Genomic DNA, 16,524 nt, shown 5'->3' with positions numbered 1-16,524 from the left:
CCTCGCCGCCGCCGCCGCTGCCGCCGCCGCCCGGGCCTTCGCTCGCCACGCCGAGGCCCAGGCGGCCGCGCGGCAGGTCCGAGCCGGCGGGGAGGGCGCGGCGGCCGGGAGACTCGGGTGGGCCGGGGCAGCGGTGGGGCTCGCAGAGGGACCGGGCTCCGAGGGGCGGGGGTCGGGTGGGGGCCGGAGGGCCGGGAAGGCGGCAGGGAAGTGATAGGAAAACGGGGCTCCAGGGGTCGGGCAGACTTGGAAGGACTGATGGGGGAGGTGAGAGGACTGGCCCAGTGTGAGGCAGGAGCTGGGACAGGCTGCAGGGGGACAGTGCAGACAAAGCGTAGAGCAAAGGTGGGACCCGAGCATCTGGACTGGCCGGCAGTGCTGGGACGGTGGGGAGGGGAGACCGGAGAGGACAATGGGTGGACCAAGAGGGTGACACGAGATGGGCGGGATGGGCCCAGATAGAAAGGGGGCACTTAGAGAGTGGACAGTGGATGAAGGCTCAGCGTGAAGCAGGGACCAGGAGGGATGGGAAGGGGGACTGGGGCCCTGGGGCGTGCAGAGGTGGCGTTTGGACAGATGGGCTGGGAGATGGGATGAGAGAACCCAGGAGGATGTGGCGGGAGCAGCTCCCTCCGCCCGTTTGGGATGCCAGTTGGGTGTACAACTGCTCAGCCCAGCCACCTCCTCCCGAGCAGGACTCGGCGCTGAAAGCCCTGGGGACAGAAGGCCTCTTCCTCTTTTCCTCTCTGGACACTGACGGGGACATGTACCTCAGCCCCGAGGAGTTCAAGCCCATTGCTGAGAAGCTGACAGGTACCGGGAGAGGCTGGGGACTAGGCAGGAGGGAGCCGGGGCACCGCCCTGGACTTCTTGGTCTGTGTCTTCTGTGTCTGCCCTGAACAGAAGGGCTGCCTGGAGTAGGGGGAGGATGGTGCGTCCTGGCAGCCCTGGGGTCCTCCCAGCTCTGACACTTTCCGGCTGGTGGTTTGGGCGAGCTGCTTCAACATGGGCACCCACACATACTCGCACACCCAAGCCTGTTCTCCTCACGTGTGACTAAAACTAGTTAACATTCCCTGACCACCTTCTCAGGACCAGACATGGCTTTAAGCGCCTCCTGTGAGTCATCTCTTTAATCATCACAGTGCCTGTGAGACGGACACTGTCCTGATCCTCACGTGCATAGTTTAGGAGACGGAGGCGCAGGAAGGGTCTCCAGCTTGCGCAGGCTGGAAAGGTGCAGAGCCAGGATTAGGGGCCTTCTGTCTTCAGGTCCTGCACCGGCTCATTTGAAGCTTAGAGAAAAATGTCTGCAAAGTGCCCACCATGCAGTAGGTAGTCAATAGACGGGAGCTATTACCATTACTGCTCAATATTAAACTGCTCGGGAGCTGTCAGATTCCTATCCCACCTTGTTACCCATTGTTGCCTGGTTGTAATCAGTGATTTTTATTGTAAAGATGAGGGGCCGAAGCATTCTAATGAATTATAAAATGCCTCTCTCACTGCTCCATCACCACCCTAACCTCTGTGTCCATATCTTGGGACGTTTCTTGAACTTATGAACTTGGGCATCTACTTGTTACCCAAATTGCCTGGTGTAAGTAGGTCAATAGATGGTAAAGTCTAGGAAGAGACACCGGCTGCTCTCAGGCAGGTAAGCGCCAAAGGACCGTGATGGGCTTTCTGTGTCTCAGGATGGGTCAGGTAGGTCAGCCACGTGCTGACCCGCTGGCCTTTGGTCACTGCCGGAGGAGGAGGGTCAGATGAAAAATGCTAATTTGCTGGAGCGGTGTGTCAGTGCCTCCCAGGGGCAGTCAGTACTGTCATGAAAGCAGATGGGCAGATACACAGCTCAGCCCTGTGTGGATTTGCTTTGACTCCTTATTTTGCACACACTTCTCCGAGCAGCCACACAGCCACCTCCTTGTCCTTTTTTATGGCCAGAGAGCAAGAGTTCCCTCACGATGACATGTTGGCCAAGCTTGCTGGGCTTGCGGGTGCTTTTAATTTTTTCACACAAATCTTTTTCTCCATCAGGGGGAAAAGAGTCTCTCCCTCAGTTACCTCCTAGGCCACTGTGAGTGCAAAACGGGACCAAGTTTCTGGGAGAACGAAAAACAAAACCAGAGAAACACCAAATCTAAGCAGGAAGTAGAGGCAAAGAGTCCTCTCTAGTTGGTACAGTTGTGTGCGCTTAACTTTCTGCTTTATACCTTAAAAGTTTTACAAGTTGTCAGTAGTGAGCAAATTTTACTTGTAAGTCAGGAAATAAACCTTTTTATTAAAAAACCAAAGAGCCATAAAATGCTGGGCGTCATTCATAATTACCTGTGACAACAGTTACGTAATTGGATAAGCAAGCCAGCCGGTATAACGCTGCACATTCCCGTTGTTCCCTTCCCCGGAGGTTTCCAGGTTGCTGTTCTGAAATTTTGTTGCCTTGACTTACAAATGCAGAAGTAGCCATGGTTCTTAAGAATAGGGCTTTGCATCCGGAGCCCCTGGGGAGCGTTCATCGGGAGCACGTTTTCCAGATTCAGCCCCCGAAGACTCTGACTCAGTAGGTCTGAGGGGGGTCCTGGGCATCGGTAGTTTAAAAAGGCATCCTGGTGATTCTGATGCTTCCTGGTTAAGAATGCACCCATTTTAATGCACCCATTCAGTCTGTCAGTCCAGCCTGTCAACAAATGCCAGGCGTGGTCTCTACCAGCAAGAGAGCAGTTGTAACAGGACCCACCCATGCTTCGTCCCATTATCTGTGTCGTGGGACCCTGCCCTGCTGTTAGGCACCCCTTCTGCAGTAGGCATCATGCCTCCCTTAAAGCCTTCATCGTGACTCCCTCCACCCTTGAAAGACTACAGACTTGGCAGGTCTCTGAGCAGGAAGAGATCTGACAAATCAAGTTCAGCCACCGCCAGTCCAGCCCCTCGTACTGATGGGGAAATGGGCCACCCAGGAAACAGGGAGAAGCAGGTGTCCTCACTTCTGGACCAGTGCTCTTTCTGGGACACCAAAGATGACCTGATTCCACGTCCCCTGACCTCTCTGAGCAGCCTTTGCTCTCCATGAGACCCTCATGACGGGACAGGCACGGGAGCATGGGCTCCATCTCTAATGTGGGAAAACCGGAGAGGATGAGTGATTTGCCCCAAATTGTCCAGGAAATGGAGCCAACCTCACCCCCGAGCTGGGCTGAGGGAAGGGGGACAGTGAGAATGGCCTTTCTGCAGCCAGCCTGGCCTGGTGGAAAGAGCACACATTAGAGTCAGAATTAGGTTTGAGCCCTAGCCCTGTGGATCCCCAACCATGAAACCACCGGTAATAGCAATACAGCTGACATTTATTACGGGTTTACTCTGTACCAGGCCTGGATTATCTCATTTAATCCTCATAACAAGCCACTGGGCCGACCATCACACAAGCTGGTGAGGAGTGGGGCTAGGATTTGAACCCAGGTCGTCTGGTTCCTAAGCCTTTGAGGAAACTTTTGAGATCTTAATGCCCCCGCAAGAAGGTTGTGGTTGATCGTAGGTTTAGAGTAAAACAGGCCTGGATTTGAATCCTGATTCACACACTACCTAGCTGTGTGTCCTTGGGGAAGTGACTTCACCTCTCTGAGCCCCCAGTTTCTCATTTGTAAAATGGAATTGATAATACTGCCTTCACAGGGTTACTGTGAAACTAAAATGTGATATACATTGGAGAAAATGTGTATGTGTGGTATACCATGTGGTATACATATGTACACATTATATATCATACATATACAATTTGTGTATGTTTGATAAACGATGTGATCTATATTGTTACTTTGTTGATTGTTACCTGTTACAGCCCCACCCCCACCCCCATCCCTGCCAGGCCTGGCTCCCTTAATCACTGGCCAGTGTGGACATCCTGAGAGAAGTGAGGCCCTGCCATCTAAGGCAGGACCCCTCTCCAGCGACCTGTATCTCACAGGGTCAACTCCTTCGGCCAGCTATGAGGAGGAGGATCTGCCCCCTGACCCCAGCGAGGAGACACTCACCATAGAAGCCCGTTTCCAGCCTCTGCTGCCAGAGTCCATGACCAAGAGCAAAGATGGGTTCCTAGGGGTAAGTTGGGGCAGGGGGTCCCCCACAGGCGGAACCAGAGACAGAGGGACCATCTGTGTGCGCTCACCTCCTGAGAATGGGTCTGTGCTCTGCTCATCTTTCCTTCTTTCTGTCTTTCCTCCCATCATTTATCAGCACCCTCTGTGCACCCAGTGCGCCAGGCCCTGGGGGTCCAGAAGTGGGTGCGATGCTGTCCCTGCTGTCCAGGCACATAGTCTGGTAGGGGAGGTAGGAGGGATAGGCATGAGCCTCTGACCCAGAGTGGGGATCTGGGTGGCCTCCTGCAGGGAATGACATTTGACAGTGACTGCAGGGGACGAGGCCTCAGCCCGCTGTCAGCAGGGGTGGGAGAAGGATCCGGCTGGAGGAAACAGCAAGTGCAGAGACCGAGCGGATGCAGCCGCAGCCCTTGTCATCATTACTTGCTGCAAGTCAGTCTTTCCCCCCAGGCTGTGAGTTTCCTCAGGGCAAGGCCGGTGACTCACACATTTGTGCCTCCCCAGGCCCCTAGCACAGTGCCTGGAGCCTGACAGGTGCTCCATTGAGCCCCGATGAACCCGGACCTGAGGTTCAACCCCTGGCAACGGCTGTAGGGTGGGGATGACCCTGATAGTGCCATCCTAACCCGCCCTGTGGTTAGGACCCGAGGCCCTGTGGACAGGGTCTCAATCCCTCCCAGGCCCTGCCCGCCTTTCCCGCTGTCTCCCCTGCGCTCTCCTCTCAGCTTTGCGCTACTCCAGATGTCCGGACTTTCTTCCAGCTGAGAGCCTTCTCATATGCTGGTCCCTCAGCCAGGAACAACCTTCCCTCTTTGCCTCACTCACAGCCACTCAGCTTTTACAGCTCAGCTGAACTGTCATTTCAGCAGGAGATGCCAGCCAGGCCACTGAGGGCAGAGAGAAGGGGTGGCTGGACCCAGGGCACGGGGGACACGTGCGGGGGCATCCTGGTCAGTGGGGCTGGAAGAGAAGTTGCCAGATGGCAAAGGGCCTCAGCTGCCTAACTTTGGCCTCCGTTCTGCAGCAGCAAAATACCATAGCAGATTTTGAAAGAGGAGAATTCTCTCATCAGATCTGGGCTCTCCAAACTGGCAGCTGGGGAGAAAAGGGAGGCAAGAAGACCAGTTCCCAGGAGGGAGGGGGAGACAGGTGGGGGGAGGCCATGGTGATGGAGAGGAAAGGCAGCCCGGGGGATGCTGGGAAAGGAAGAAAGGCAGGGTGTGGCTACTAATGGAAAGGGAGGGAGGGGGAGTTGAGGTGACTCGGGCTTCTGGCTGGTGGCCAGGTGCATGGGGCCCATTGCCCGATGGGGGCTGGAGGTCTGGTAGGGAGGGTATGAGGTCAGTTTGGACTGTTGAAGTTGAGTTCCCTGAGAGATGTCCAGGGGGAGAGTCCAGTAAGATCTGGGTGGAGAAAGGCCTGGCACTGATGGGCTGAAGTGATGTCTGAGCAGATGAGTCCCTCCTACAGGGCAGAGAGAACAGGGTGGGGCAGGTGCAGGGGGCCCACCTGCACGTACAGGGGAGATGGGTCCGGAGCAGCACCCCAGCCCTGCGTCCCTAGCTCAGCCCCCTATTGTGGGCCACTCCGCTAGGAGCTCGCCAGCCTGTGAACAGGACGCAGCAGGCGGGCAGTCTCTGCCTGGCGCCGCAAGCCAGCCCCGCTTTGAGAACTTGCCTGTGAAACCCCTCTCCTCCCACCTCAGCTTCCCACTGAGCCCGGGTCCCATCACCAGGGAGGTCAAAGGTGGGGCAGCTCCCTGGTGGCTGAGCACCCTGAGGGGTGCCAGGCACTCACTGTCCTGGCGGCCACTGATGGTGGCCCAGAAAGGCAGGGAGGAGCTACTGAAGGTGCAGCTTTGACCAGGGGACCTGCATGCTCCAAGGTTCCGCCTCTGCTCCAGGCAGATGTGCAGAGAGGCCTGCAGAGCGTCTGACCCTCATTCTCTCCCACCCTTCAGCTCATCAGATAGCAGTGGGGTGGATTACTGATGAGGAGATGGCTCAGGGAAGGCCTTTTGCCAGGGTTGCCCAGCCAGCGTGGCCCAGGCTATAATTGAAGCAGGGTGCTCTCTGGGGGTGCCCTTCCTTCCCCTTCTCTGTGGTCTCATCCTGCTCTTGGCCCTAGAGGTTTCACCCAAAGGTGGCTGCCACCTCCCTCCGCAGACTTAACTCCAAACCTAAACTCTGACTCGTCAGCGGGACATTAGCTGCAGGGAGGAGACTTGGTAGGGGGATTAGAGAGCAGAAGGCAAGGCCAGTGGACGGAGAGGAAGCCCAGGGCAGGGCGGGGCACCCAGGGTTGGTCTGCTGGCTTATGTACAAGAGGCAGGCAGGACTGTGTGAGGCCCGGGACCTGGGCTTTGAGAGGGAGGGAAGAGGCCGTGAGAAGCCCCCTCACAGAGCCCCCTGTTCCAGTCCTGGGGGGCCCCTCCAGCTGCCTGCTCCCCTGCCCTCGAGCGAGCTGTTGCGGCCTGGGCTGGACCTGAGGGGCCGCAGGGGCACCGCTTCTCTGGACCAGGGACCGGGGAAGGTGAGATGAGCCTCAGCTCTGGCAGGAGAGTGCCAGGCTTGTGGCCGTGAGCAGGCAGGAGCCTCCCGGGTCCCTCTGCTTCCTGGGCTTGTGGGTTGGCTCAGGGCTCGAGGAGACCTCCGCATACGCCTGGGACGTTCTCAGTGCCCCAGAGCTTCGACTTTCCTCTGCCCCAGGTCTCCCGCCTGGCCCTGTCCGGCCTCCGCAACTGGACGACCGCAGCCTCGCCAAGCGCGGTGTTTGCCGCCCGCCACTTCCGGCCCTTTCTTCCCCCTCGGGGCCACGCGGAGCTAGGCGAGCCCTGGTGGATCATCCCCAGTGAGCTGAGCGTCTTCACCGGCTATCTGTCCAACAACCGCTTCTACCCACCGCCCCCCAAGGGCAAGGAGGTGAGGGTAGCCCGTGGCAAGCCCCGGGGCCCTGCCCCCCAGCCCCAGCACGGCCCCTCCCCATCGGCAATTGGACCCCCGGGGCCACGCCTACCCCACCTGCTCTCTGGCCTGCCTCTGGCCCCGCCCCCACCTGGGCCCCAGGTCCAGAGCTGACCCTCGCCCAGGGGAGCTGGGCCCAGCAAGCCAGCCCAGGTCCCACTGCCCTCCCCCCAGGTCATCATCCACCGGCTCCTGAGCATGTTCCACCCTCGGCCCTTCGTGAAGACCCGCTTTGCCCCTCAGGGGGCTGTCGCCTGCCTGACCGCCACCAGCGACTTCTACTACACCGTGATGTTCCGGTGAGGGGTCCTGGCAGCCCCATCCTTGCCTCCCACCTGGGCCTGGGACTCCAGGGAAGCACAGATGGGTTGAGCACCAGGAGGCAGGGCCTGACTCAAAGCCCCCAGCTCCACCACTTACCACCCTGTGGTCCCGGGCAAGCAGCCTTGGCTCTCTGAGCCTCACTTTCCTCATTGTGCATCAGGGCGGTGGTGACTTCCTCCAGGAGGAAGAGAAAAGGTGTTGAATGTGCTTAGCATGGGGTTGTTGGCCATGATTGTCATCCACACAGAAGGGGGTGCGTAAGAGCTGTGACACCAGGCCACACACACCCTGGAGGGCTCAGAGGAGACTTGGGCAAGGCTTCTGGGGAAGGCAGCACGTGAACTGGGCCCTGAAGGATGGGCAGCACTTGGAGGGCATCCCTTCTGCCTGCCCCACACACTTCTTCCTCCCCCGCCCAGCCCTTTGCCCCGCACAGAGTCTGGCCAAGAGTTCCAGGCTTTGGGGCAGAAGTGAGAGGGCAGGTGGGCAGGCTCTGCTCAGCAGGGAACCTGCTCCCAGCCGGACCCTTTCCCTCCAGCATCCATGCAGAGTTCCAGCTCAGCGAGCCGCCCGACTTCCCCTTCTGGTTCTCACCCGGCCAGTTCACGGGCCACATCATCCTCTCCAAAGACGCCACCCACGTCCGTGACTTCCGGCTCTTCGTGCCCAACCACAGGTGAGAGCCTTGGCCTCGGCCCCGGCACCCTGCTCCCGTTTGCCCCCCACCAGCTCCAGGAGCTCAGATGCAGGGGCCCAGAGGCCCCTGCAGTCTCTCCCCAGAGCTACTTCTCTTGGGAGGGGCCTAGAGCTGACCCAGGAGGAGGTAGCTTGAGGTGGGCTGAAGGGGGTCATTCCATCGTCTGATAGGCGCGTCCCAGGTGCTCTGTGGGCCTGGCCTCCCAGCTCAGTGCTGGGACCCAACGCAGCGGCCGACAGCCCCTCCCTGAAGATGGAACTGCCCCCCCCACACCCGCCCCATACTGTTGACAGACCTCCAACAGACCCGTAACCACAGCCTGCTCACGCCACCCTAGGCGAAGGCCAGCAGGTGGGGAGGGACCCAGCTGGTCAGGGTCCAGGAAGGCCTCCCAAAGGAAGGGACGTCTGTGCAGCGACCTGGGGGCTGAGGAAAGTTTAGCCAGGCAGAGGGAAGGGCACATACGAAGGCCTAAGCAGCAGGCCCTCCACGCCTGCAGTTGCTACCACAGACCCTGGGGGGCCAGGGGGCGGCTCCTGGGAGGGCTCAATGCCAGTCACCTGCCTGCTTGCCTGCCTGACCGCTCAGGGGCGGCCTCTTGGCAGGGAAGCAGGGGACGCAGAGAGTCTTTCCAGATTCCTCCCTGATAGCACGCAGCCGCTTAGTGAACCTGAGTGACTGTGCAGGGACAAGACCTGGGCTGAGAGATGAGGGGCCCAGAGCGAAGTCTCAGCCGTGGCACCCGTGGCTGTGGGCAAGGCCCTGGACCCCTCCAGGCCTCAGTTTCCTCATCTGCTAGATGGGAGGCTGCCTCCTGGCCAGGAGTGAGGGGGTCATTGGGACAGCCTGGGGAGAGAAAGTTGCCCCTAGGACCAGGAGCGGTTTCCTCTCAGTCCCCCGAGGGAGGGAGCACCCTGGGCCCACGGGGAAAATGAGGAGGAAGGACGAGCTCTCCTCCTTCCTCGCTCATCGGGCAAGCCCCTGTGCTGCAGGGGCTCAGCTCAGGGTTGGAGGTGGGGTCCTGGACTGAATGAAACAGAAGGAGGGGGCAACTGCTCCTGGGCCTGTGTCTCAGGCCTAGACCACAAGACTGCTGACCGGCTCTGAGGGCACCCAGCTCACCCTGACTGCTTCACCTGCCCAAGGTGGTTGGTTGTCTGTCCTGGGGCGCCCCCATGTGGCGTATCTTCAGGTTGCAATGCTCAGGCCAGACTTCCCGCTGGGGGAGGCACTGATGAGTGCTGTCTCAAAGAGTCATGGATCGTGGACAGTGCATGAGCCATGGGTGTGGAAGCCCTTCGTGAACTGTAAAGGGCTGGGCCAGTGGAGGGTGGTATGGTCACAGTGCCTTCCAAAGAGGCGGCCTGGGGAGAGGAAAGGGCCCAGGCTCTGCCGTCAGAACTCCAGTGGCTCTGGGACCTTGGGTTCACCCTGCCAAGTCTCAGCATCCTCATCTATAAAATAGGGTCAGCTGCATGCTTTCAGTGAGATAAAGTCTGACATCTGGTTAATGGGCCTTGATGACGGTGGTGTTCTGCCCTGGCCACCCTCTCACCTGTCCCCAGGTCTCTGAATGTGGACATGGAGTGGCTGTACGGGGCCAGCGAGAGCAGCAACATGGAGGTGGACATCGGCTACATACCCCAGGTGAGTGCACAGGGGGTCCCTACCCAGGTAGGAAGGTGGTGCTCAGCCTGGCTGCAGGGAGGCCCAGCTGGCTAGGAGCCTTGGGGCAGTGAAAGACAGAGCTCCTGCAGGCTGAAGCCACTGTCCCCAAAGCAGGATCCTAGGAAGCCACCTGTTCTTCCTAGCCAGCATCTGCCATGGGTCCTCAGATGGCTTCACACTGGCTGGACACTGGCTCTGTCCTGGACTCACTGCACAGCCTTGACCAGGCCCTTCCCTTCCCTGGGCCTGTCTCCCCACCTCTGCAATGAGTGGCATATCTTTGAGGGTCTCTTGGGGCCCCTGGAGGACTCAGGCCCCTCGCTGAGACGTCCCTCAGTGACATCATCCCTCACTGACCTCTGGCCTAGATGGAGCTGGAGGCCACGGGCCCCTCAGTGCCCTCTGTGATCCTGGACGAGGATGGCAACATGATCGACAGCCGCCTGCCCTCAGGGGAGCCCCTCCAGTTTGTGTTTGAGGAGATCACGTGGCAGCAGGAGCTGAGCTGGGAGGAGGCCGCCCGGCGCCTGGAGGTGGCCATGTACCCCTTCAAGAAGGTGAGGCCAGATGGGGGTAAGGGGCAGGGTTGGGATCCCTGGGGCTGGGTCCGGAGCCGTGGGAGCAGCAGGTGGGCACTGGGCGTGGGATGCCGTGCAGGGCTTGCTGCTGAGGCTGCCTCCCTGTGGGGCCCAGCCTGGGCCGGGGAGCCTCCGCTTTGCCCTTTAGAACTTGGAGGAGGCATCCCCTGGCTCAGCGTCACCCCTTCACACAGACACACAGACACACACACTGCAAACATACATGCATATGTACACACACACGTGTATACACTACAGACACACACTACATGCACATCACACACTCAGCCCCTGAATGGGACCCTGGCGGCACACGATAGCTTCTCTCTGTCTCGACTTGGCCCCAGGTCACCTACCTGCCGTTCACCAAGGCCTTTGAGCGAGCCAAGGCCGAGAACAAGCTGGTGCACTCAGTTCTGCTGTGGGGGGCCCTGGACGACCAGTCCTGCTGAGGTGAGGGAGACCCTTCCAGTCTGAGGGGAGAAAGGGGGGCAGACATCATACCTTGTGGGTGCAGGAGGCCCTGAGACCAGTGGCGCTCTCCTGTCGCAGTATGAGGGACTCAGGGACGACATGGGGCGGGGTGTGGGGTGAGGGCTTGCAGGCTTCTGTGCTAAGCCCAGAGGAAGCTGCTGGACACAATAGAAAGAGCCCAGCTCAGCCATTTTCAGCCTGGAGACCTTGGCCAAGTGACTCCTTCCCTGAGCCTCAGTTTTCTGAGCAGTAAGAGGGTAACGTACTTAGCTCCCAGAGTTGTGAAAACAGACGTGAAAGTGCCTGTACTCTGTGCAGTGTTGGACACGAGTGAGAGAAGGTAGTGCCAGAGTCTGGGCTGCATTCACTTATTCAGGAAATTCAACAAAGACCCGCTGGTGCAAAGTTCTTTGGGTGCCTGACATTGGGTACAAAGATGAGCAAACAATGGCCCTGCCCACATGCAGCCAATCGACAAACATCCTGGGCACCTCCCGTGCCGAGCCATAGGCTAGGTGTTGGGCACCTTGCACTGAGGAAGTCAGAATCAGCCCCAGTCCTCAGGGAGCACACAGTGTGTGCAGAAGGCAGATGGTGAATGAACAAGTACAAGCGTGGTGAATTTACACAAGGCATGGTCCCGAGTGGCACGAGAGTGTGTAACGGGGGGTGGCGGGGTCAGGGGAGGCTTCTTCAGAGAAAGTGACATATAACCTGAGAGTTCGAAGGATGAGGAGGATGAGTTTTCCAAGTGACAGAGGAAGTGTTTTAGGTAGAAGAATTGTCTGTGCAAAGGCCCTGGGACACAGGTTAGTGGATTTAAGAAGCTGTCACTGTCCAGAAGCCCCTGGGCCAGGCAGACCCCCAGCCAAGTCTCAGCCCAGGATGCCAGTATGTTACTGAAGTTAGTTACAGCTGCCATTTATTCCTCACCTCCTCTGTGGTAGATGCTTTGAATCTGTTTTTTCACCTGGCTGTACTGACTGTTCTACAGTTGATGAGGTTTACTGCTGGTAGAAAACCCAGTGAGACATGCAAGGTAACTCACCCACCTGGCCTTGCCTCTCCCGGAACAGGTTCAGGGCGGACTCTCCGGGAAACTGTCCTGGAAAGTTCGCCCATCCTCACCCTCCTCAATGAGAGCTTCATCAGCACCTGGTCCCTAGTGAAGGAGCTGGAGGACCTGCAGGTGAGTGGCAGGCGGGCAGGAAGAGCCCCATGGCAGCCCCTGGGACAGTGCTGGGAGCCGAGGTGTCAGGAGTGTGCCCAACTGTCCCCATAGAACAACCAGGAGAACCCATCCCACCAGAAGCTGGCCAGCCTGCACCTGGAGAAGTACAGCTTCCCCGTGGAGATGATGATCTGCCTGCCCAATGGCACCGTGGTAGGTCCCCCACCACTCATCCCTGGCCCCGGGCCAGGCACCATGGGGCAGAGGAAGCGGCAAACAAGGGGCACGGCTTACAGACCTCATCAGGCTCCAGGTCTGGCTCTACCACTTCCTGGCTGGCATCTTAGCCAGTCCGAGCCTCAGTTATCCCCTGATGTCCCCTCGGCCTGCCTCGTGCGGGTGTCGGGACGCTCCCTCAGAAAGGGAACCTCAACAGCACTTTGGGGACCTGGCAGCAGTGGGCATGGTCTAGCAGCAGAGCGGACAGGAACGTGACCTGGAAGGGAAGGCTCACCTCAGACCATTGCGGCCAGTCCTGGGATGGAAGGGAGGGAGGGACGGACAGGCGTCGTGACAGGCAGAGAGGACCTGGGGACGCCCCAGGCTGAGCCAGGCTTCAAGACCCTATCTCTCCCTAAGGGCCCCTTACACAGCACTCACATCGTTGCGTTGGGTTCTCACGGGAGCTTTGGGAGATAGATGAGCACGAATGCTGATCTCACAAACAAGGAAACTGAGGCTCAGAAAGGTTCAGAGACTTGGCAAAAGCTGCATAATTAAGAAGTACAGCTGCCGGGAATTCCCTGCGGTCCAGCGGTTAAGACTTGGCGCCTTCACTGCTGCGGGCCTGGGTTCAGTCCCTGGTGGGGGAATTAAGATTCCACAAGCCGTGCAGCGCAGCCAAAAAAAAAAATAAAGAAATAAAAAAGAAATGGAGCTGACTTTCAAAACAGGCGCCCGCCTGTGAGCCTCAGTATCACCTGCTCTTCTGAGCAGAGCTGCCCCTTAACCTTTAAGTCCCAGGGAGTGGTTAGTGTGGGACTGAGGGATGGAAGCGGTGGGGAGCAGTGCAGGAGCAAGAGCTGGGGCTGGCCTGGAATGGGGGCATCCGGTGAGGGCTTGGTGGCGAGGAGGAGGGTGCCAGCCAAGGGCCTTCTGTCTGAAGTTCAGAGGAGGAAAGGCCCGGGGGAGCCGGCCAGCTCACACCCGTACACAGGCGCCCATTGTGGTGGACTCGGCCCAGCCAGGGGTGGCGAAGCTGGGCGGACAGGACTCTGCCTGGGCTGCGGGTGGCCTGTGCTCTCCCACTCGCTCCATTTGTTTGTTCGTTTACCGGGCACCTGCCCTTAAGGTGCCCCTTCCTGGAGCGGGAGGCAGATGGGGACACAGGCGTGTGGGCGTTTCGACAGAAGTGAGTGCGGAGTTCAGGGCTTCTGGGAACAGAGGAGAGAGGTCATGGGGCCGGAGGCAGGGGAGGGAAAAGGTGATGCCAGAAGGCATTAGGTTTCACCTGGTGGGCGAGGTGTGGAGCCCTGGAGTCAGAGGGCCCTGTGAGCAGAGGAGGAGGGGGAACGGGTTGCCCCTGCTGTCCGCCATCAGCCTCAGCGAGAACAGTTGAGGCCGCGGGGGCACTGAGCCCGGCTGGGCCCCCGCTCTCCTCACCCCACCCTTCTCCCAGGTCCACCACATCAATGCCAACTACTTCTTGGACATCACCTCTGTGAAGCCTGAGGACATCGAGAACAATGTCTTCAGCTTCTCATCCACCTTTGAAGACCCGTCCACAGCCACCTACATGCAGTTCCTGAAGGAGGGCCTCCGGCGCGGCCTGCCCCTCCTCCAGGCCTAGTGCGCCTGCTGGGCAGTGAAAAGCCTACTGGACGGGGAGCTGGACAGGCCCCTCTGCCCCGGAGCCAGAGCAGCCCTCGCACATTTCACCTTCCACCTCTCAGGCTGCCCGTGGGGTGCGGCCATCCGAGCTTTGCCTCAGTGAAGGGGGGACAGGGGGTCCTTGGCTGACCAGGTGAATGAACCTCGAGCTCCAGAGGCCACCATCAGCCTTTTACTACCCACCTGGCTCCGGAAGCCGCTTGGGACCCCAGAAGAGGGCCCGGGGTCATCTCCCTGGACCTCACTCACTCAGGCACATAGTCCCGGCCCTTGCAGGGCGAGTAGTAGGGAAGAGTGGGTGCTAGGAAGACAGGGCCACCCCTCTCTCCTTACCTTCACCCCGTCCCAAGGGAAACATCAAGAAGCCCTGGCCTGAGGGTGTGGGCAGGCTGCCAGGGAAGCGCTCCTGTTTCTCTGGAGCCTTCTTCCTCGCATAGCCCTGACTGCCCTCCTGTGCTTGGTGTCCCCAGTGGAGTCAGTCTCAGCTGGAGACAGCCTTCTGGAAGCTCTGGGTAGGACCCTCCTTCAGAAGCGGAAATCATACTGTACCCCTGCTGCTGCCCAGACCACTCAATCCAGCCTAACAAGAGGACCCCGCAGCCTATTTCGGGACTTACTGGAAGCCAGCTCTCTAGGGAGGTTTACCATGAAGTAAGCTTCTGCCCTTGGCAAGGAGTCCGCTGGGGCCCAGGGCCATGGCACCCCTACCGCCTACCCCAGCATAGGCCACGGCGGGACTGCTGGAGCCAGCGTCCCTGTAACACCTCCTGCCCCTCAGACCTCCGCTCCACGGAAGTGTATCCCAGTCAGAGAACACAGCGTCCCCCAGAGCTGGCACTGTCCCAGCCATCAGGCAGCCCAGACCAGCCCGTCCACCACTGGGTGGCCACTGACTCTCCTTGGCCTCTCTTAGGGCCTTGGTCCACATCCTGAGCCACTGACCACGGCCAGTCTCTTTTTTATACACGCAGGAAAAGTGTTTTTATGTGACCTTCCTCACAGTTTATATGTATTTTTGATAGCCCCGGCACTGAGGAGAAAGGAGGGGGCAGTGGTACCCCCCAGCAGCTGCCCCATGATGGCTGGATCTGAAAGCCTAGGTGGATCCAGCTTGATGTCTCTGCAGTTGCTGCTGTGGGAAGAAACACCCCTCTCTTCCTTCTCCTCTTCCAACTGTTTAAAAATAGTCCTCAGAGGGTCAGTATACCCCCTGCTCTATCCTTGTCCTCCGCTCAGGCCCGTGAGGGGCCCTTGGGCTTTCCTAAAGCCCCCTCCGCCGCCCACCCCTGCCCTCGCTTGTGCCCCCTCCGCCACCCCACAGGGGGACTCCCTCCTGATCCTGGAAGAGGAAGGCAGGCAAGCATTTCCTCAGATGCACTCCCAGGCCTCCCACGTGTCACTGGAGCTTCCACACTGAGTCTTCCTCACTGACTGTCATGTTCTCAGTGTTGTATCAAGTATCGTAATAATGGCCAGTTACCAAGAGCTTTCTCTACCTAAAGCACTTGGTTAAGGTCACATGCATTTCCTCATTTAATCCTCACAACAGACATGAGGCAGATATTAACCATTCCCATTTTGCAGATGAAGGAATTGGGTCTCAGGAAAGTGAAGTGACTTGCCCGAGGTCACTCAGTGGTAGGGTTGAGATTCAGCCTGTGTCTTGATGTTGGAGTGTTTTGTCTTGCACTACACATGCCACCCCCCACCCCGTCCCCTCTCTCCCGTGTCTGTTTTCACTGAGGTGAGAAACAAAGCCTTTCAAGCCAGAATGTCTTATTCCTCTCTGTTCTCCAGAGCAAATGAGGCGTGAGCCAACAAGCTCAGCCCAGTTCTTTGTGTCCCTTCTGGAAGGCGGTGCTTCCATGCGGCTTACAGGGAGGGAGTTCACCGAGCCTGTCTCAGTGCTTCCAGGCACGGGTGGCAGTAGCCTGTCCCATGAGCCACCCAGTGTCAGCAGGCTCAGCCCTCCCACCTAGCAGGCTTTCCCCCTCACTCTGGTCTGGGAAGGCCGGCAGCGTGATGAGCGACCCGACCCGTACCCCGTGAAAGGTAAAGCATGCTTGGGCTTTCTGCATCCTCACCTGATGCCTCTGCCTCACCCCCCACCTGAGCCCTGAGGCTCATGGTTGGGGAGGGCCCCAGCTGCCCTCTTTTGTCACCCCTCTGCCACTTCCCTCCCCTGTCCCCAGTGTGTCCTATAATAAAATTGGAGGTTAGGGTGGTTCTAAGTGCCTTTCCTTTGAGCTGGATGTTCAGTTCTGTCCTCGGTCTCATTCCTCTGCCGGGATTGGCTTGGCAGGTGGGCAAGGGAGCATGGCTGGAATGCCTTTGGGGACTATCTTATTTGTCACCAGAAGGCTTGAGTGATTTGCTTAAAATAAATTTGTGATAGACCTAGAGGAAGAACTTACTATTTTTAGAATCTGGTGCTCTGTGTTGAGAAAGATTCTGAATTTAAACCCATCATCTTAGAAGCAGGGCCTGAGACAGGCATTAGGTAAATTTCTTTGAGGGTGTGAACTTCAGGAAAAACCTGTAAAAGAAGGATTGAAGCAGAAGGGGGAAAGGAAGAACCTTGAGCAGGGGTAGAGTCTCAAAGCCAAGCCTTGGCCAGATCGCAGGAGCAGGGCTCTAGAGCACAAACCACACTGCCAAGTTG

General features: G+C 58.5%; 1 protein-coding gene across 1 annotated transcript; it reads left to right on the top strand.

Annotated features, from left to right (window-relative positions):
• The first annotated feature begins 205 nt into the window (after window positions 1-205).
• On the top strand, window positions 206-16,086 carry SELENON (selenoprotein N). The gene is made up of 11 exons (XM_027109640.1): window positions 206-813; window positions 3,965-4,098; window positions 6,806-7,018; window positions 7,235-7,359; window positions 7,923-8,060; window positions 9,647-9,728; window positions 10,118-10,306; window positions 10,675-10,780; window positions 11,878-11,990; window positions 12,084-12,185; window positions 13,651-16,086. Exons 1-11 carry the CDS (start codon window positions 492-494, stop codon window positions 13,819-13,821), a joined length of 1,695 nt encoding a protein of 564 aa, XP_026965441.1. The 5' UTR covers window positions 206-491; the 3' UTR covers window positions 13,822-16,086.
• The last annotated feature ends 438 nt before the right edge of the window (window positions 16,087-16,524 follow it).

Source organism: Aethalodelphis obliquidens, unplaced genomic scaffold (genome assembly GCF_003676395.1).
Source record: "Aethalodelphis obliquidens isolate GAN/ISIS:26980383/991018 unplaced genomic scaffold, ASM367639v1 scaffold9, whole genome shotgun sequence".
Taxonomy (NCBI): Eukaryota; Metazoa; Chordata; class Mammalia; order Artiodactyla; family Delphinidae; genus Aethalodelphis; species Aethalodelphis obliquidens.
This window is presented reverse-complemented; position numbering and strand designations above follow the sequence as displayed.